At 44.0% G+C, this 21,549-nt stretch overlaps 1 protein-coding gene across 1 annotated transcript; it reads left to right on the plus strand.

The window, feature by feature from the left end:
• The first annotated feature begins 532 nt into the window (after positions 1 to 532).
• On the plus strand, positions 533 to 17,041 carry LOC112222870 (calbindin-like). Its single transcript, XM_024385716.2, has 11 exons — positions 533 to 797; positions 1,221 to 1,297; positions 6,010 to 6,084; positions 9,874 to 9,954; positions 10,090 to 10,146; positions 12,777 to 12,854; positions 13,007 to 13,062; positions 13,161 to 13,200; positions 13,304 to 13,357; positions 14,666 to 14,737; positions 16,060 to 17,041. The coding sequence occupies exons 1-11, from the start codon at positions 719 to 721 to the stop codon at positions 16,189 to 16,191; spliced, it is 801 nt and encodes a 266-aa protein (XP_024241484.1). The 5' UTR covers positions 533 to 718; the 3' UTR covers positions 16,192 to 17,041.
• Positions 17,042 to 21,549: the final 4,508 nt, after the last annotated feature.

Below are 21,549 nucleotides of genomic sequence, written 5' to 3' on the forward strand. Positions count from 1 at the left end.
GTGTGGACTATGTGTGTCCCATTTCCCTGTAAACACACATTATGAGGCAGCAGTCACCAGTCTTCTCTAATGAGTGGCACCACCCAATACAACAGCCAATGGTGTAAGAGACATGTAAAAGTAAGAAACAGAATCCTAAATCTCCATAGTTAGATAAGGAGTTGAGTCAGCCCAACTATCATGGAGGGTCCAGCCAGCAATTCGCATTTCAAAATATCCTTTCTGTCCTTTCCTTCTTTTTTGAAGATTATGTTACTTTGCATAAGTATTTTGCTACTTCATAATCCATTTATGTGTTTTATTTCATAAAGAGCCATTGGATGGCCCTTAAATGCCAGAATAAAGAAGAGGGCGGTTGAGCTATTTTTTGGTTGAACAACTTCTACACTTTTGTGTGATAGAGCGTATATCTGGAGGGGGAAATGAAAAGCACGAAAAGCGGGTGCTCATTTAAATGGATCTCACATCTCCGTGCCCCCTGGCGCGCGTCAACGTGCTGCTGAGCTCGCGCTATTCCTGCGGCGGGAGGAGCGGAGGTGACTTGCGCGTTTGGCTAGTTTCCCAACGTCGGGGAAGGGGGGGCGACAGTGAAAGATTAGCGTGATAGTGCTCCCTTTAAATACCGGGCACCGACTAATCAAAGCGTCTCATTCATAGCATATCCTCGGCCAGTGCAGCTATCTGGTACGCGCTCCGGTCCCCAAACCTAACCCGCGACATGGCAAACGCTTACCTGCAAGGAGTAGAGATCTCTGCATCACAGTTCCTGGATATTTTTCACCATTATGATAACGATGGTAACTTATTCTTTAAGATTGTGGATTATTCATGGGGATGGCACTGAAGTAAAACGATTTTTGGGAAGTTTTGCACCAAAGACCCTCATGGACATTTGCGCTTTTTAGCGGGTTTTCGAAAATATGTAGTAGCCTATAGTATATTGAATGAAAAACTCGATTTAGCTGTCAAGACTGATATTTGTTCTCTCAACTTTATCCATTGACATTTTATAGCGACATTTTCAATATTTACAAAACTCTAAATGACTGGAAAATATTATTATAATATGGTGATAGGTTTAAGGCACTAAAATGGAAGTTCAGTCATACAGCTGTCATGAAACGGCAAATGATGGATTTGATCCTGTGCGTAATGTTCTTAAACTTAATGTAGGCTACTTTACGCATGTCTTTGATTGATTTGGTGCTTACTTCTTGCAGGTAATGGATATATTGAAGGGAAGGAGTTGCAGAGTTTTATAAAAGAACTTCAGCAAGCTCGAAAACAGGCAGGACTTGTAAGTAAACTGAATTATTTTAAATGTTTTAAACTTAAAACATGAATGTATTGGCAGTGGGCCTGATATCTAATTGTCTTCTCAAACTGAACTGTATCTAGTATTTAAATGCGTTTGGTGTGACTCTCATTCCAATTACCTTCATCAGATAGGTCATACAGTAGGCCAGACATATTGACATTGTGAAACCAATGGGTGGTTGATTAGGCTACTGGTGGAGCCACAGTTGAAAGCGTTCAAGTTAAAACATTTTGTGTGCGTGTGTGTGTGTGTGTGGTGCATTTCATGTAACGCTTCACTGAGCTTCTATTTTAATGTACTGTCATGATATTGTGAAACTGGTTGTTCTTAATTGACCCTTCGCTAAGCCCCACCCCCCTTGGTTACTGTTGTAACCACGGACAACATTTTCCCTGGAAGCGCAAATCCCCCTTCTAACCACTGGCGAAATCCCCTCACAATGATCTCAAACTGTGTTTTTCATACACAATGAAATTATACACTGACTACCCCTTGCTAATCAAGAAATTCTCTGGTATGTTGTAGTGGATTGTCATTACAATTGCTTCACTGGAACCTGGTAAAATTATATTTATAGTCTGGCTAGCCAATTAATCTATGGCTCTGAATTCAGTCAGCATGCAGTCAAAGCGTACTAACCTCTTTTGGAGCTAACTAGTGCTCTCAAATCATATCTTGATGTCGACAGCAGATTGGAGTTGTATTAATAACATGGCTGACTTAGCTAGCTAACATACATTTCGAGAAAACAAGTTATATTTAGTGGCAAGCTAGCTAGCATTAGCAACGTTTGATGGTCAATGAGCCTGAGAAATAGCTAACCAGATGAACTACCAAACAATGTAACAGAAGTATAATTTTTGGATTCTAAAAATACTCCATAAACAGGCTCTGGAATCAGAAGTGCCACTGGTGCACTATTCCATTGTCTAGCCATTTAAAACATGTATTTTGTTTAAAGAACTCAGGTTTTCTCACAGCCCTCACTGGCTTTTATGTGTTTCAAACATGAGCTTCCTTGAGGTGTAGTACTCGAGACAGTCGCTATCCATTGGAGTGCTATGATTAGTTGCCCAGAATTCTGGGGCGGGGCTTAGCGAAGGGTCAAATGTCATTGATTAATACATTATGACTAGTTATGAGGTGTCAAGTACATGCCTGAAAGACATGGAACAACCCCATATTCCTGTTGCGTCAGATTGATGGGTTGATGGATGTATTTCCCACATTTCCATCTTGCTCAACTGTAAGCCCCGATGCGGAAAAAGCAGTTTTGGAAAATTCTGTTTTCCATTCTGACCTTGTTATTTGACATTGGTATTTTTATTTGAGTCTCAACTCAGCGTTTTGGGGTCTGAATTGGATTGAGTCACCTATTGCTCAGTGACAGTGCACTGCAGTGCTGTTTTTCCTACTTTGCATTTGGGAAAGGTTAAACACTTATTTCCCATTCTGTGTATAAGCAATTAGCCAAGCCTCTATAGAGCAAGCCATTTGGCACTCAATCCCAGATCTTTAAACAGGAGTAATGGTTCAACATTTGCCAGACACTGAAAACATCTTTTGATTTACTCTATGGGGAGAGAGCACGTTGGGGAGTGGAAAATCGCAGCATTTTCCATCAAATTAAGTGCCCATTTACAACTGCCCAATCAATGGCCAGTGAGAAAACACCATTGAAGTGCATTTTGAAGTAGGATTGGAGTTATTAGCATATCTGACACCACCTTATGCAGAGAGATGCCAAAGATGGTTTCCACATTTTGCATGTGTAACAGTATAACTTTAGACCGTCCCCTCGCCCATACCCGGACGCGAACCAGGGACCCTCTGCACACATCAACAACAGTCACCCTCGAAGCATCGTTACCCATCGCTCCACAAAAGCCGAGGCCCTTGCAGAGCAAGGGGAACCACTACTTCAAGGTCTCAGAGCAAGTGACGTCACCGATTGAAACGCTATTTAGCGCGCACCACCGCTGACTAGCTAGCCGTTTCACATCCGTTACACATGGGCATCATCATCACAGAGATCAATACAGAGATCAATGATTGGTTTTGACTGCACAGCGCATGCAGTGTGTTGATTGGCTCAGGGTCCTCTTACTTTGAAATTCCATGGAATTCAATCAAACATGCACTTTAACATTTGCAGAGTCACTTGACGTTGGATAGTTGACATGATTTTGATTATGTCATACAGCAATAAAGATGGCTTCCAAAGATGGCCGCCTACTCAATGGACACACACATAGACTAGAAGAAGAGTTCACTCGTAGTACATCTTCCTTTCATACAACATAATCATTTTACCCCGATAGACAAGGCCAATGTTAGAATATTGCCTACTTTCTACATGTTGCTACGTATTGCCTACTTTCTACGTGTACACTTTTCTCTCCAGTGAGTATGCAAGGTGGTCATCTTCTCTAGAGTTAACCTCTTGTGCCAGTTTCTCTGAAAGGAAAATTATGAAATGATAATGGTTGTATATTTGGAACATATTTGGTCAGCGCTGGTGTGGTACTGGGATTTACAGATATTTGTTTATAGCATCTCAGGATATGGTTCACATTGTTCTTGAAGGAATGGATTGCTTTTATTGATTGTGTATTGGAGATGAAATGCAAATCTAAAAATCTATCTGTTTATATTCCTGCTATAGAAAGGCTCTATAAAACAGACATTAGTCAGTACTAAGGTACTTCTGATGTTCTCATAAAAACATATAGTACTAACGCCTCAATCACACTGATAGCGTCATTGCATTTTGGTACAGCAGAAGTACATTCATTTCCAATGGAACGCTGAGTTTGCCTTGCAGCATTGCGTTGTAGAGGCATTTGCATTGCGTTCTGTGTGGTGCATACGTTGGATTTATAGAACGTATGCGTCAAACTGTATGCGTAGACGACTTGACAGAAATGGTAGCAGGAGGTGAATGTTAAACTTTTGTTGAACACATATCCAGATGGTGCTGCGTACCATTTTGCGCAATGATGGTATAGGTGTGGTCGAGGTGTAAGATATATTGATATTTTATCCTTGGATATCAAATTTAATCTAGTTTTTTTTTTTTTTTTTACATCTATCTTTTTACATCTATCTAACTCATTTACTTTTACCATCGACACAATGGGAGTGAGTGATCATAGTAAAGGCCATGTCCATCTTTTACAGCAATGCTCAATTTGCAGCATAAAGCCTAAGCCTTACACAAATATGCAACACAAGAACGCAATTAACTACGCATGCAATAAAGCCCACTTCAACAGGCTTACCGCAAGGCCATGTAGCAGATAAGTGCTACCCTTTAAGTGTTACATATCATACAGTATCTACAGTATCACATTGTCACATGTAACACTTCCCAGTCCCAACATAGACATTCTCAAATGGCTGCCTTTAAAGGCCCAGTGTGTAGTCAAAAACTAGATTTTCCTATGTTTTATATATATTCCCACACTATGAGGTTGGAATAATACTGTGAAAATTGCTAAGAAGCTGTTTTTGTTTATTTTTGACCATTTTGATGGAAAACAATCACAGTAAGCTACTTAATTGTTATCCATAAATAATTTGCTATTGAGATAAAATGGCTGCATTGGACCTTTAAGCATCTTCTATTATAATTTATTTTAGCATTCTCTTGTGGCACTTCGTATGCTTCTATGAAAGTACCTGACAGTATCAGTGCCTCGTCAGCTCGATTCAATTACACTGAACGTGTCAGTGGAGATCTCTGTCCCTCCACACCAGGCATTACATCAGTAGCTGGCTGGCTGTGCAGCCAGGTCAACTGTAATACAAGTCAGTATTCGACGTCCATCAATGTCTGAGGATGTCGGGAGATGACGTGGAACCGGCCTCTAGGGGCAACAGTGAGAGCTGTTACCTTCAAGTAGGTTGAGGTTTTGCTAGGGCGTTGTGGACGGGAATGGCAGATGGGCGTAAGCATCTGATTCGAAAGGTTGCAAGTTCTAATCTAGCGATAGAGTTTTTTATATTTTGTTTTAAACATATACCAAAACCTAACCATTCAGAGTTACTGCCTAACCTTAAGAATTTTGAATAAATGCCTGAACTTAACCCTAACCATAAAAATTCAGAGTTAATGCCTAAACTTAACCTTAAACACTTTACTTTACACTTTACATTTGGAACAACCTCGAAATTTGCCATTTGAGAAACATGGATCAACGTCTAATTCTGACGTGAGACTTTGAGAGCTGGTTGGGCCACTCCGTACATGCATAATCAATGCATCGCATGGCCATCTGTATGCGTGCAGTGACATGGACTGACCAGTGCCAAAACTCTATTAGAATTGTGCTCTGATGGGCGAAGATTACAACACTCGCTCCTAATCTAATTCAAATTGGATAACATGGCCGTCTACTTAGCATGTTAAATGGTGTTTGTGAGGACACAAGGTATACAAGGTCTTTCACGGCACCAGGTGCCTACTAAATAGCCTTTCCAGATAATTGAGCAGATTTACTGAGCCCTCTCATGTTATCAGTGCTTGTATTTCAAACTAAAAGCTTCCCTGCATAAAACATAATTACTTGTTATAACGATGTGCGAATACCTATTTAGTTTAGTTGTTAACTAATTATATGTTTATTTGTGTGTAATTCTTCAAGGCAAAAGCTACTGCAATTAATTGACACTAATTTTCTCTCTCATAGGAGCTTACAGACCAAATGAAGGCTTTTGTACAGGAATATGAGAAAAATACAGATGCCAAAATTGGAATTGTTGAGGTGAGAGTCTACATAAACTCATGATGCAGTATACACACACAGTAGGTTAAGACCCAGGGACTTTCAGGGACACTGGATCTTGAAACACTGACAGGTTTAGATGGGGCTTCTCCCTCTATGAAAGGTGTTCAAATATCATTTTAAAAGACAGTCACTTTAGCCATGCGGGGTCAAGGGGATTCATATCTCCGCTATAGATGGATACTCTGAAGCTTTAGCTGACAGGGTCATTTAGCTGTACACAAATGCACCAACGCACACACAATGATTACACAAAAATAGAGGTAAGACATCATTTGAAAGTGGAAATAACATCTATTGTGTTTGGAATATGAGATTGCCGTTTAGATTGGATTCTCCAGGAGCATGATGGAAGAACAGGAGTCCTGTATGAAAACACATTTTTGTCATGGGGTGTTTCAATGCCCCCGGAATGGTTATATTGCAGCTGTCTGATGGATAGTCTTGCAGGAGTAGTCTGAAAGTTTAGGCTGGGTCTCAAACCCGATTTACAATGCATTTCTAAGCAGCCAGCTGGGTTTGCTCACTGGGCAAAAACTGGTAGAATCAATATTGTTTCACGTTATTTAAAAATAAATAAAAAAATGATGTGGCAGACCAGGGGGTTTGAGCAAGACGTTCACACAGATCAGACAGACACAATTGTGATACCTCAGTTTCAAGGGTGTTTATTTAAAACAAAGAAAAAGTAAAGAAACCAGTCCCCTTCAGGAGACCTCTTCGAGATTACCGTCTTCTGGGCTCCGGGGAACGCTGTCTCCTCTGGGGTAGAACACCGAGCCGGTAGCGACCTCTCACTACCTCCAACCCTCCCATGTGCTGCCCTCCTGGAAGCTTCATGGGCCCCGTACTGCTGGTGAGCAATCAGCCCCTTAATTACTCACCATCCTCAATCAGGGTCTGATTGCTCACCAGCCTCCCCCCACCGTGTACCTGGGACAGGATGTCCCCTAGTCCTGTGTCGCAGGCATCCGTCTGCACCAGCATCGGTACCTGGAAATCCCTCTTCACGAGAATTGGATGAGAGCACAGGACTTCCTTCAGGCACCTGAACGCCGCTTCGGGCCTCATCCGACCACTTCATTGTTTTTGGGAGGCAGGCGGTGGTCAGATCGGTAAGGGCCATAGCCGCAAAATTGGGGACTAACCAGTTATAGTATCCTGCTAGCCCCAGGAAGGACTTGACCTGTGCCTTGGGGCATGGGCCAGTCACAAACCGGCTGGACCTTCTTCTTCTGGGGCTTGACGTTCACATGTCCGATCAAATACCCCAGGTACTCCACTTTATCGATCCCCAGCTTGCATTTCTTGTGATTCGCTTGAATGAGCACATCCAGGACCGCCTGGAGACGCGTCAGCTGCTCTTCCCAACCTTGGCTGTGGATGATGATGTCATCCAAACAGGCCACTGCGTACTGTTGGTGGGGTCGGAGGACTTGGTCCATCAGGCCCTGGAACGTGGGCTGGGCTCCATGTACTGGACCTTTCCTAAATGGTCTATGAGCTTGTCCACCCTCGGAAAACACATCCGTGTTCCGATCGTTGAGCTCCCGGAGTGCTTGCTTCTGGGCCGGCCCGAGGTCCTCATTGCTCGAGACCACCACTAGTCCCGTCCTGAGTTTCGACCACAACACAGCCAAGGCTGTCCTCACGTGTCACCTCTTCAATAGGTTCACGTGGTAAATCTGTTCGTGTTGCCGTCTCCCTGGCTGCCGTACGCGGTAATTTACGGGTCCCAGCTTCTCCGTCACCTCATACCGTGCCTTGTTGCCAAGAACTTACTTTCTGCATTGGGGATTAAAACTAGCACCTTCTCACCCACATGGAACTCTCGGGGCTGGGTACCCCGATTGTAAACCTTGGCTTGGGCGCACTGAGCCTTCGTCCATATGTTCCCTTACCACTGGCCATATGCCTGTCATCTCCCTCATCGTCTCTACGTGTTCCACCACGCTGCGTAAGGGGGTCGGCTAGGCTTCCCACACCTCCCGTAGGGGAATGGCCTCGGGACAACGGTGGCATAATCTACTATTACCAGGATGTACCGGTGTCCTCGGGCCATTTTTACCAGGGGGCCCACTATATCCATGGCGATGCATTCAAACGTCACTCCAATGATCGGTAGTGGAACCAGCGGGTTCCAGAAGTGTGCTTTTGGTGAGGTGATTTGACACTCGGGGCAGCTGCGGCAATAGCCTTCCACGGCCTACCTCATCGCGGGCCAGTGGAACCAGGCGTTTCCGGGTCTTCTCAATTCCCAGGTGCGCCCCCAACAAATGGGTGTGGGTCAGCTGAAGAACGGTTCCGACATACCAGCAGGGCAGCAACAGCACCTCTCGAAGTACCCCCTGTTCATGGGACACCTGATACAACAGGTTATTTTTTATTTGGAAATGGGGGTATCGCCAGTCACTCACCCCCAGAACAAGCTGGCCATCCACCGCTATCACTCGGGCCGCGGAGGCTTTCAAGTCCGGATCCTCCCACTGGAAGTTGAAGATGGGAAGCATGGGCTCCTCCTCCGGTTGTTCACCAGGCGAGGTTGGTTCTAGCACCTGACTGTCGGATTGGGGACTACGGTGGTGGGGTCATCCTTCTTTCCCCTCCGACAGCTCCCGGACTTGACCTGCATCCCTTTCAGCAGGGCCTCTGTATTCTGGTGTGTCTCCACAGCTCACAAGATGTTCTCCAAGGTCTGGGCGCGTAGGTTTGTCGCCCTCTTCATGTGAGGTAGCACCCGTAAGAAGCGATTTATGACAACTTTGTCGATTACATGGAGGGTGGCTATGTCGGTTAGGAGCCATGCTCTGGTGATGCACAGTAGGTCGCTCATCTGGGCTCGTGGGGGAAGCTCCGGCCACAAACCTCCAGTCGTGGACCAGTTGGGGCTGAGTACCTCCCTCTTGAGACAGTTGTAGTTAGCCACTTGTTCGGTGTTGAGTTCATAATACGCCTTTTGGGCATCTCCGGACAGGTAAGGGGCCAGCACACTCGCCAAATTCGCCTTGGACCAACCTTCCCGGAGTGCTGTCCGTTCAAACGTGCAGAGGGAGGTCGTCATCCTCTGTTAGCTTAATTAAAAACTGATTGGGATGCGATTCGGTCTGCGTTTGTCCTCGCAGCTTACTGACGTCCTTCAGCAGGTGGACATTCTGTAGACGCTGTTCTTCCAGCATTTGTTCCTGAATGCCCTGTTGCGCTTGTTGTGCCTGAACAAACTGAGCTATCTACTCGGCCAAGCTGATACTGCGTAAATGTCAACCCTGGTCTGACTACGTTCTCAGACTTGCCCTGTCCGGTATCAACCCTCCCATGTGCTGGCCTCCTGGAAGCTTTATGGGCCCCGTACGGCTGGTGAGCAATCAGCCCCTCTATCTGTCACAAGGCCTCGACAAGACTCCCCCTGGTGGCTTGTCCGCAGTACGTCACAATGATGACATTGAATCAATGTGGAAAACTGATTGGATTTGAAACAAGTAATCAACATAAGGGAATTTAGTCTTTTTTTCACCCAACTTTAACCTAAATCCAATGACATAGTGCCATTTTTTTGTTGTTTTCACGTTGAATTCTCAACCAAACGTAAATCAAAACTAGACGTTTAAATATCATCTGTGCCCAGTGGGTGGTGGCTAAACTGTCACATGGTGCCATTCTTTGCCACTGATCAACTGTTAAAATTAAATGGGATGTTGAACCAATGTAAGCATGTTTCAGGACAATACAGTGTTATCTCTTATATATTTTCTTCTTTTCTCTGTGTCACAGCTAGTACAAATATTGCCCACAGAGGAGAACTTCTTGTTATTTTTCCGGCAACAGTTGAAGTCTTGTGCGGAATTTATGCAGGTATTTTTCTATTAACCAATATTATCTATTTTAAATGTTTTCAAGTGGCTCATGACATAAATATAGTTTTTAACCGATTTAACTATTCTCTCCTCATTGATACAAACCCCTATTTCACTCATTGTCTCATTCCAGGCTTGGCGGTGTTATGATGCAGACCATAGTGGCTACATTGAAGCAGATGAGCTGAAGGTGAGCAATGCTGGACTGTAACTTGCCTCCCAATTTGTATCTTGATGAACTGTCTCATTGTCCACTCTATTTCATTAAGGGGATATAGGCTCACAGGGAGCCTCTGAGGTCAAGGCTCATCTGGAAATTCCTTTTTTATTGTAAATAATTTTGGTAATTGAGCATTTTGTACGAATCTCGGGAGAGTTTTGTCTTTCTTAATAACCCCAATACCAAAGTTTGACTCATATACAGTACCAGTCAAAAGTTTGGACACACCTATCCATTCAAGGGTTTTTCTTTATTTTTACTATTTTCTACATTGTATAATAATAGTGAAGACATCAAAACTATGAAATAACACATATGGAATCATGTAGTCACCAAAAAAGTGTTAAACAAATCAAAATATGTTTTATATTAGATCCTTCAAAGTAGCCACCCTTTGCCTTGATTACAGCTTTGCACACTATTGGCATTCTCGCAACCAACTTCATGAGGTAGTCGCCTGGAATGCTTTTCCAACAGTCTTGAGTTCCCACATATGCTGAGCACTTGTTGGCTGCTTTTCCATCACTCTGCAGTCCAACTCATCCCAAACCATCTCAATTGGGTTGAGGTCAGGTGATTCTGGAGGCCAGGTCATCTGATGCGGCACTCCATCACTCTCCTTGGTCAAGTAGCCCTTACACAGCCTGGGGGTGTGTTTTGGGTCATTGTCCTTTTGAAAAACAAATGATAGTCCCACTAAGCTCAAACCAGATGGGATGGCTGTGGTAGCCATGCTGGTTAAGTGTGCCTTGAATTCTAAATCAATCACAAACCGTGTCACCTGCAAAGCACCCCCACACCATCACACCCACCTCCTCCATGCTTCACGGTGGGAACCACACATGCGGAGATCATCCGTTCACCTACTCCTCGTCTCACAAAGACATGGCGGTTGAAACCAAAAATCTCAAATTTGGACTCATCAGACCAAAGGACAGAATTCCACCGGTCTAATGTCCATTGTTTGTATTTCTTGGCCCAAGCAAGTCTCTTCTTATTATTGGTGTCGTTTAGTAGTGGCTTCTTTGCAGCAATTCGACCATGAAGGCCTGATTCACGCAGTCTCCTCTGAACAGTTGATGTTGAGATGTGTCTGTTACTTGAACTCTGTGAAGCATTAATTTGGGCTGCAATCTGAGGTGCAGTTAATTGCCCATTTCTGAGGCTGGTAACTCTTAATGAACTAATCTTCTGCAGCAGAGATTACGCTGGGTCTTCCTTTCCTGTGGTTGTCCTCATGAAAGCCAGTTTCATCATAGCGCTTAATGGTTTTTTGTTATAGGGCTATTTTGCTTCCTCTGGTCCTGGGGCCCTTGTTAAGGTCAATATCACCATTAGACATTTTTGCAAATTTATTGAAAATAAAATACAGAAATATCTAATTTACATATATATTCACACCCCTAAGTCAATACTTTGTAGAAGCATCTTTGGTGGTGATGACAGCTTTGAGTCGTCTTGGGTATGTCTGCATCAGCTTTGCACATCTGGATTAGGGGATTTCCTCCCATTCTTCCTTGCAGATTTTCTCAAGCTATGTTAAGTTAGATGGGGAGCGACGGCTAATAGCAATCTTCAAGTCTTTCCGCAGATTTTCAAAGGGATTCAATGATCTCAGAGTCTTTCATGTGGCTTTTGGCAAACTCCAAGCGTGACATCATGTGTATTTCTCTCAGGAATGGCTTCCGTCTGGCCACTCTACCATGAAGCTCATATTGGTGAAATGTTGTAGAGACTGTTGTCCTTCTGGCAGGTTCTCCCATCTCAGCCAAAGAACTCTGTAGTTCTGTCAGAGTGGCCATTGGGTTCTTGGTCACCTCCCTGACTAAGGTCCTTCTTGCCCGGTTGGTCAGTTTGGTCGGGCGGTCGGCTCTAGGCAGAGTTTGGGTAGGTCCATCATTTTTTAACATTTCCCAATGACGGAGACCACTGTGCTCTTGGAAACTTTGAACACTTTAGAAATTGTTTTATACCCTTCCCCAGATATATGCCTCATCACAAGCTCTACAGACAGTTCCTTGGACTTCATGGTATAGCTTCTGCTCTGACATGCACTGTCAACTGTAGGACCTTATATAGACAGGGGTGGTTCTTTCTAAATCATGTCCAAACAATTGAATTGGCCACAGGTAGACTCCAATCAAGTTGTAGCGACATCTCAAGGACGATCAAAGGAAATTGGATGCACCTGAGCTCAGTTTAGAGTGTCATAGAAAAGGGTTGTGAATACTTATGTAAATTAGGTATTTGTGTATTTCATTTTTAATACATTTGCTAAACTTTCTAAATGTTTTCACTTTGTCATTATGGGGTATTGTGTTTAGAAGGGTGAGAACATTTTTCTCCATTTAATCCATGTTGAATTCAGGCTGTAACACAACACAATGTGGAATAAGTCAAGGGGTATGAATACTTTATAAAGACACTGTAGCTCTGTATTTGTATTATTTATTTTATACAGTCTTTTTTGATCATCTTTATCAACGGTGCCAATATTTTTGGACTTGACTGTACATCCCGGACAGCATTGCATTTCAAATGTGTCTGTTATAGCAGGCGTTGTTGTCAAACTGATCTTTCTGCTTTTGCTTCATTTCCAGAACTTTTTGAAAGATCTGCTTCAGAAGGCTAAGAAACCATATGACGAAAAGAAGTTAGATGAGTATACACATACCACAGTAAGAATATAGTTTATACTTATGCAGCTAGCCTCCGCAACAACTTTAAGAACAGTGTAGCTAAATGGCTACAACAAATAGCTCCGTACAGTATAGTCCTTCATTTTCTGTTTCGTAGAGCTTTAATTAATTAATTAATTTTTCTCTTCCAGCTCAAAATATTTGACTCAAACCACGATGGGAAGTTGTGTTTGGCAGAAATGGCAAGGTCTGCTTATGGAGTTTTGTCCTGTGTGATATGAATGATATATCTGTCTACACATCGTGCTGTATATGACCTGAACAATGTGTGTTTTTTTTCAACAGGCTGCTACCGGACGAGGAGAACTTTCTACTCAAGTTTCAGGTTAGTGGTTATTCCCAGAGTAAATCCGAGATGGAATCGGAAAATCAGATTGACCTTGACTCAATTGTCTCCTCTCCCTCTCCCTCCTGTCTTTCTGTTACAGAATGTGAAGATGGTGAGAAGAGAGTTCAACAAGATCTTTGAGTTATACGATCAGGTACGTTCCAATAATACATTGTCATTATACACCATTTTCCAAAAAATAAGAATCACTCTCTGTTACGGCTTTTTGAATGTTTCAATGCCTCTCAAGACACAGTATGAACAAGGAAAGAAAGTGCTTCAGAAAGTGCTAGTCTAGGAAATTGATGCTCTCCTGGGATGCACTCCCTCAATCTTTCTCTCTTATCCTCTTTATCTATCTCTCCTTCTCTTTCTTGCTCTTGCTCTCTCTCTGTCTATCTACCAATTTCTCTTCCTATTGCCCTTATTTGTATGCACAATGGATACAGTGCATGGTCCCCCCCTGCCACCATCACTCTTCCTCTCTCTCGCTCTCTCTCTTCCCCCATCCCCATTTACCCCACCCTCTCCCTCTCTCTAACGTATGACTGTCTCTGGAGCAGGTCGGCCCATACCTTCTCTCCCGTGGCTGCGCCTGTAATCCATATTGACTGGCAGGTTCATGTTGCACAGGCGGGCAGGCAGGCAAACAGGCAGGCAAACAGGCAGGCAGGGTTGCAGGCAGGGAGACAGGCAGGCAGAGTTGCAGGCTGACAGGCAAACAGACAGGGAGGCGGGCAGACAGGCAGACAGACAAGGAGGCAGGGAGGGAGGCGTTCTGGGCCTTGCTGATATGTGACAGACAAGTAATTGGGGCAGCAAATTACACCTTCTTTAGTCTGCCTGTAGAGCATTACAGGACAATTAATCTGAGTGGCTGGCTGGCTGATCATGCTTTTCCATTTGTTTTAGTCTTCGACCATAGAACCTGGTCTAAAGATTTAGATTGTTAGAAGTGACATGTTGGCACCTACTGTCCCACATGGTTCCTGATGATGGCGCTCTTATTGCCAACACAGAGGATTGATTGCTAGACTCTATGGTACAGTATTTATTTTGCTCTGAATGGAGTTGGACACACAGAGAACTCCCCTAAAGTGGATAGGGATATCCTTGTAAAGGTATCAGCGATGTGGTTATCATATTATAATATTGCTTTCAGGGAACACGAGCCAGTACAAAGATGACCAAAAACAAACCGTTCAAATTCATGAATAGAAAATATGAGCAAATATCAGAAGGGCCCATGAACAGGCTGTTCAAATATACACATCTGTTCATTAGGCTTATTGTTTTGTTTGTTTACTGAGATCTGTCTTGGGAGATGCAACGTGGTATCATGTTGACACTGCATACCAAACCAAACCCAAAGGCGGGCTAAATGGTGTGACATTGTGTTTCTTGTGTCTCTCTCTGTCTTTCTCCCTCTCTCTCTCTCTCTGTCGTTATTTCTGTCTGTCAGGATGAGAACGGCTATATGGATGAGAATGAGCTGGATGCCCTCCTCAAAGATTTGTGTGAGAAGAACAAGAAGGTGGGTTTCCATGATCTTTAATTGATGGAGAAGAGCAGAGACTAAGGGCAAGATTTAATCAGTTCCAGCCTTAACCCGCGATAATCAAGAACTGCATACCAGTCTCATTGTTTTTATGTAGGCGATGTCTGAGGTGTAACTGCGTTGGAGCTGTCAAATCATTTAGCGGCTCCCGGCGTTATACTTATCGCGGACATTGTCATTGGATGCGCCAAATTGAATTAGTAATAAACCCACACCGCTGAAACACCAGCTATGCGGGTGTCAGCTTTCAATGGTTAACGTTGGATCTGATTGAATCTAGGTCTGAACAGTCCAAACAAATATTTTAGTTTTTCATTGAGACTTCAAATATCACAGAGGGCCTCGTCTGTTGCCTGTGGTGATATGATTGGCCTGAGGACAATCACAATACCTCTTCAAACAAACTCATGAGAGCATGCTTAGAACTGGACAGATATCCAATCTCTCTGTCTCTGTCTCTGTCTCTGTCTCTCTCTCTGTCAATTCAATTCAAGGGGCTTTATTGGCATGGGAAACGTGTTAACATTGCCAAAGCAAGTGAGGTAGATAATATACAAAAGTGAAATAAACAATAAAAATGAACAGTAAACATTACACATACAGAAGTTTCAAAACAATAAAGACATTACAAATGTCATATTATGTATATATACAGTGTTGTAACAATGTACAAATGGTTAAAGTACACAAGGGAAAATAAATAAGCATAAATATGGGTTGTATTTACAATGGTGTTTGTTCGTCACTGGTTGCCCTTTTCTTGTGGCAACAGGTCACAAATATTGCTGTTGTGATGGCACACTGTGGAATTTCACCCAGTAGATATGGGAGTTTATCAAAATTGGGTTTGTTTTCGAATTCTTTGTGGATCTGTGTAATCTGAGGGAAATATGTGTCTCTAATATGGTCATACATTGGGCAGGAGGTTAGGAAGTGCAGCTCAGTTTCCACCTAATTTTGTGGTCTGTCTCTCTGTCTCTCTCTCTCTCTCTCGGTCTGTCTGTCTGTCACTCTCTCTCTCTCTCTCTTTCACTCTCTCTCTCGCACTCTGACAGCTGACTTTAAAAATAGTTTTCTGGATGTCAATATATCAATGCCATATGTGACCTGCGTGTAGAGCCTACTCCTCTTTTCTTGTGCAAATATTTTGTGTCATCTTTATGAGCTAAGCTTTGGCCCAGCGACCATCTCACGCAGGGGATTTTGAAATGAAAAAGTAGGGTCAATGTCAAATCTGTAAAAGTCAAGGGATGAAAATGACAAGTTGGATGTCTGCATCTGTTTCTTGTCTCCGACAGGTGCTGGAAGTCAACAAAATCCCCACATATAAGACTGCCATTATGGCGCTATCAGACGGGGGCAAGCTGTACAGGACAGAGCTAGCACTGGTGCTCTGTGCTGAGGACATTTCAGCCCCTGCCCCCTTATAAACCACTCCTCTTTCCACCTAACCACACCCCCTCCATCCCCTTCCAACCCGCCTCCCTTCCCCTCACTCATTAAGTGTTTAAAGATACTGTAGCTTGAAACTCCAAGAACGTAGGGTGTATTTTTATTTCAGTTTTTGCTTTTCTTTCAAGAAATCTGTCAATTTGCCAGTGACAGCGTGTGTGTAGCTAGGGCACATTATCAGAGACATAGGGTGTCACATACTTTTCAAACCTTTTGTTTCTATACTCTTTGTAAATGTACAGATTTTTGTAACAATGAGATTGATACCACCATTGAAAGTCCCTGTACTTTGTCTTCTCTATACTACATACTCCAACCTCTCATTGGCTGAAAGAGAGGGTGTGTCCCCTACTGACCAGTGACAACAATGTTTACTGTATTGTTAATTAATATCTCTACACCAAGTAGTCAAACTACTAGTAACAATAACTTATTATAATTATATCCCTCCAGTAGCCTAAGCAATACGTTACTAATATGTTTCTGTAATGTGGTGCATGGAAATTAAAAATAAAGAAAATAGCGGAAGAACAGTTCCGTGATGTGAGACAATTTTAAGCTATATTTTGTTTTGCAGTGCATGTTAGTTGCTGAAGGCTAGCCTTGTATGGAGATACTACTGAATGGACAAGCACGTATCTCAGAGTTGTGTAGCCTAACCCCCATGACCCCTGACCTGCCCTGTGTACAACGATGGTGCCAGTCTCTGATGTGCTATATGGACCTTTTTTTGCACTGTAAACAATGCCATGCCCCACCATGCTGGGCACCAGAAACACTGTGTAAGATGTAATAAAAACTCAATTTAACAACTACCTTACACCCCAACTGTGTGCATCGCTGTGTTGCTATTTGACTGACGTAGGTGGGAATTGACAATGTCAAGAATGATATGGATGAAACATAATAATAATAATTCATTTAATATGAAAAGCGCTGAAGAAAATAACAAAAAAGGTTGATATATACAGAGTGTACAAAACATTAAGAACAGCTGCTCTTTCCTTGACGTAGACTGACTAGGTGAATCTAGGTAAAAGCTGTGATCCCTTATTGATGTCACTTGTTAAATTCACTTCAATCAGTGGAGATGAAGGGGAGGAGACAGGTTTAAGAAGGATTTTTAATCCTCGAGACATTGATTGGGTATGTGTGCCATTCAGAGGGTGAACGGGCAAGACAAAAGATTGAAGTGCCTTCGAACAGGGAATGTTAGTAGGTGCCAGGCGTGCCGTTTTGTGTCAACTGCAATGCTGCTGGAGTTTTCACGCTCTACAGTTCATGTGTGTATCAAGAATGGTCCACCACCCAAAGGCCATCCAGCCAACTTGACACAACTGTGGGAAGCATTGGAGTCAACATGGGACAGCATACCTTGTAGAGTTCAAGCCCTGACGAATTGAGGCTGTTCTGAGGGTTAAAGAGGGAGGTGCAAGTTGCAACTTAATATTAGGAAGGTGTTCCTAATGTTTGTTATACTCAGTGTGTGTGTGTATATATATATATATATATATATATATATACACACACACACACACACACACACACACACACACACACACAGTGGGGCAAAAAAGTATTTAGTCAGCCACCAATTGTGCAAGTTCTCCCACTTAAACAGATGAGAGAGGCCTGTAATTTATCATAGGTACACTTCAACTATGACAGACAAAATGAGAAAAAGAAATCCAGAAAATCACATTGTAGGATGTATTATGAATTTATTTGCAAATGATGGTGGAAAATAAGTATTTGGTCAATAACAAAAGTTTATCTCAATACTTTGTTATATACCCTTTGTTGGCAATGACAGAGGTCAAACGTTTTCTGTAAGTCTTCACAAGGTTTTCACACACTGTTGCTGGTATTTTGGCCCATTCCTTCATGCAGATCTCCTCTAGAGCAGTGATGTTTTGGGGCAACACGGACTTTCAACTCCCTCCAAAGATTTTCTATGGGGTTGAGATCTGGAGATTGGCTAGGCCACTCCTGGACCTTGAAATGCTTCTTACAAAGCCACTTTGGGATCATTGTCATGCTGAAAGACCCAGCCACGTTTCATCTTCAATGCCCTTGCTGATGGAAGGAGGTTTTCACTCAAAATCTCACGATACATGGCCCCATTCATTCTTTCCTTTACACGGATCAGTCGTCCTGGCCCCTTTGCAGAAAAACAGCCCCAAAGCATGATGTTTCGACCCCCATGCTTCACAGTAGGTATGGTGTTCTTTGGATTCAACTCAGCATTCTTTGTCCTCCAAACACTACGAGTTGAGTTTTTACCAAAAAGTTCTATTTTGGTTTCATCTGACCATATGACATTCTCCCAATCTTCTTCTGGATCGTCCAAATGCTCTCTAGCAAACTTCAGATGGGACTGGACATGTACTGGCTTAAGCAGGGGGACACATCTGGCACGGCATGATTTGAGTCCCTGGCGGCGTAGTGTGTTTGTTTAAAGTGGCTAGTGATATATTTTACATAATTTCCCATCAATTCCCATTATTAAAGTGGCTGGAGTTGAGTCAGTGTGTTGGCAGCAGCCACTCAATGTTAGTGGTGGCTGTTTAACAGTCTGATGGCCTTGAGATAGAAGCTGTTTTTCAGTCTCTCTGTCCCAGCTTTGATGCACCTGTACTGACCTCGCCTTCTGGATGATAGCGGGGTGAACAGGCAGTGGCTCGGGTGGTTCGGGTGGTTGTTGTCCTTGATGATCTTTATGGCCTTCCTGTAACATCGGGTGGTGTAGGTGTCCTGGAGGGCAGGTAGTTTGCCCCCGGTGATGCGTGGTGCAGACCTCACTACCCTCTGGAGAGCCTTACGGTTGTGGGCGGAGCAGTTGCCGTACCAGGCGGTGATACAGCCTGCCAGGATGCTCTCGATTGTGCATCTGTAGAAGTTTGTGAGTGCTTTTGGTGACAAGCCGAATTTCTTCAGCCTCCTGAGGTTGAAGAGGCGCTGCTGCGCCTTCTTCACGATGCTGTCTGTGTGGGTGGACCAATTCAGTTTGTCTGTGATGTGTATGCCGAGGAACTTAACTTGCTTAACTACTGTTCCATCGATGTGGATAGGGGGGTGTTCCCTCTGCTGTTTCCTGAAGTCCACAATCATCTCCTTAGTTTTGTTGACGTTGAGTGTGAGGTTATTTTCCTGACACCACACTCCGAGGGCCCTCACCTCCTCCCTGTAGGCCGTCTCGTCGGTGTTGGTAATCAAGCCTACCACTGTTGTGTCGTCCGCAAACTTGATGATTGAGTTGGAGGCGTGCGTGGCCACGCAGTCGTGGGTGAACAGGGAGTACAGGAGAGGGCTCAGAACGCACCCTTGTGGGGCCCCAGTGTTGAGGATCAGCGGGGTGGAGATGTTGTTGCCTACCCTCACCACCTGGGGGCGGCCCGTCAGGAAGTCCAGTACCCAGTTGCACAGGGCGGGGTCAAGACCCAGGGTCTCGAGCTTGATGACGAGCTTGGAGGGTGCTATGGTGTTAAATGCCGAGCTGTAGTCGATGAACAGCATTCTCACATAGGTATTCCTCTTGTCCAGGTGGGTTAGGGCAGTGTGCAGTGTGGTTGAGATTGCATCGTCTGTGGACCTACTTGGGCGGTAAGCAAATTGGAGTGGGTTTAGGGTGTCAGGTAGGGTGGAGGTGATATGGTCCTTGACTAGTCTCTCAAAGCACTTCATGATGACGGAAGTGAGTGCTACGGGGCGGTAGTCGTTTAGCTCAGTTACCTTAGCTTTCTTGGGAACAGGAACAATGGTGGCCCTCTTGAAGCATGTGGGAACAGCAGACTGGGATAGGGATTGATTGAATATGTCCGTAAACACACCAGCCAGCTGGTCTGCGCATGCTCTGAGGGCGCGGCTGGGGATGCCGTCTGGGCGTGCAGCCTTGCGAGGGTTAACACGTTTAAATGTTTTACTCACCTCGGCTGCAGTGAAGGAGAGGCCGCATGTTTTGGTTGCAGGCCATGTCAGTGGCACTGTATTGTCCTCAAAGCGGGCAAAAAAGTTATTTCGTCTGCCTGGGAGCAAGACATCCGGGTCCGTGACGGGGCTGGTTTTCTTTTTGTAATCCGTGATTGACTGTAGACCCTGCCACATACCTCGTGTCTGAGCCGTTGAATTGAGATTCTACTTTGTCTCTATACTGACGCTTAGCTTGTTTGATTGCAGCGGAGGGAATAGATACACTGTTTGTATTCGGTCATATTTCCGGTCACCTTGCCCTGATTAAAAGCAGTGGTTTGCGCTTTCAGTTTCACGAGAATGCTGCCATCAATCCACGGTTTCTGGTTTGGGAATGTTTTAATTGTTGCTATGGGAACGACATCTTCAACGCACGTTCTAATGAACTCGCACACCGAATCAGCGTATTCGTCAATGTTGTTGTCTGACGCAATACGAAACATATCCCAGTCCACGTGATGGAAGCAGTCTTGGAGTGTGGAATCAGATTGGTCGGACCAGCGTTGAACAGACCTCAGCGTGGGAGCTTCTTGTTTTAGTTTCTGTCTGTAGGCAGGGATCAACAAAATGGAGTTGTGGTCAGCTTTTCCGAAAGGAGGGCGGGGCAGGGCAATGAATAGCATTGATCCAAGGTTTTGCCAGCCCTGGTTGCGCAATCGATATGCTGATACAATTTAGGGAGTCTTGTTTTCAGATTAGCCTTGTTAAAATCCCCAGCTACAATGAATGCAGCCTCAGGATGTATGGATTCCAGTTTGCAAAGAGTCAAATAAAGTTTGTTCAGAGCCATCGCTGTCTGCTTGGGGGGGAATATATACAGCTGCGATTATAATCGAAGAGAATTCCCTTGGTAGATAATGCGGTCGACATTTGATTGTGAGGAATTCTAAATCAGGTGAACAGAAGGACTTGAGTTCCTGTATGCTTTTGTGACCACACCACGTCTCGTTAGCCATAAGGCATACGCCCCCGCCCCTCTTCTTACCAGAAAGATGTTTGTTTCTGTAGGCGCGATGCGTGGAGAAACCAGCTGGCTGCACCGACTCCGATAGCTTCTTTCCAGTGAGCCCGTCTCCTGTGCACGATGAGCCCGTCTCCGGAGTCTGACCAGAGGACCGCTTCGTTTCCCTCTTTTACGAAGTCGTTTTTTTGGGTCGCCGGCTGGGATCCATTCCGTTGTCCTGGGTGAAAGGCAGAACACAGGATCCGCTTCGCGAAAGTCATATTCTTGGTCGTACTGATGGTGAGTTGACGCTGCTCTTATATTCAGTAGTTCTTCTCAACTGTATGTAATGAAACCTAAGATGACCTGGGGTACCAATGTAAGAAATAACACGTAAAAAAACAAAAAACGGCATAGTTTCCTA

This window comes from Oncorhynchus tshawytscha, linkage group LG23 (genome assembly GCF_018296145.1).
Source record: "Oncorhynchus tshawytscha isolate Ot180627B linkage group LG23, Otsh_v2.0, whole genome shotgun sequence".
Lineage (NCBI taxonomy): Eukaryota > Metazoa > Chordata > Actinopteri > Salmoniformes > Salmonidae > Oncorhynchus > Oncorhynchus tshawytscha.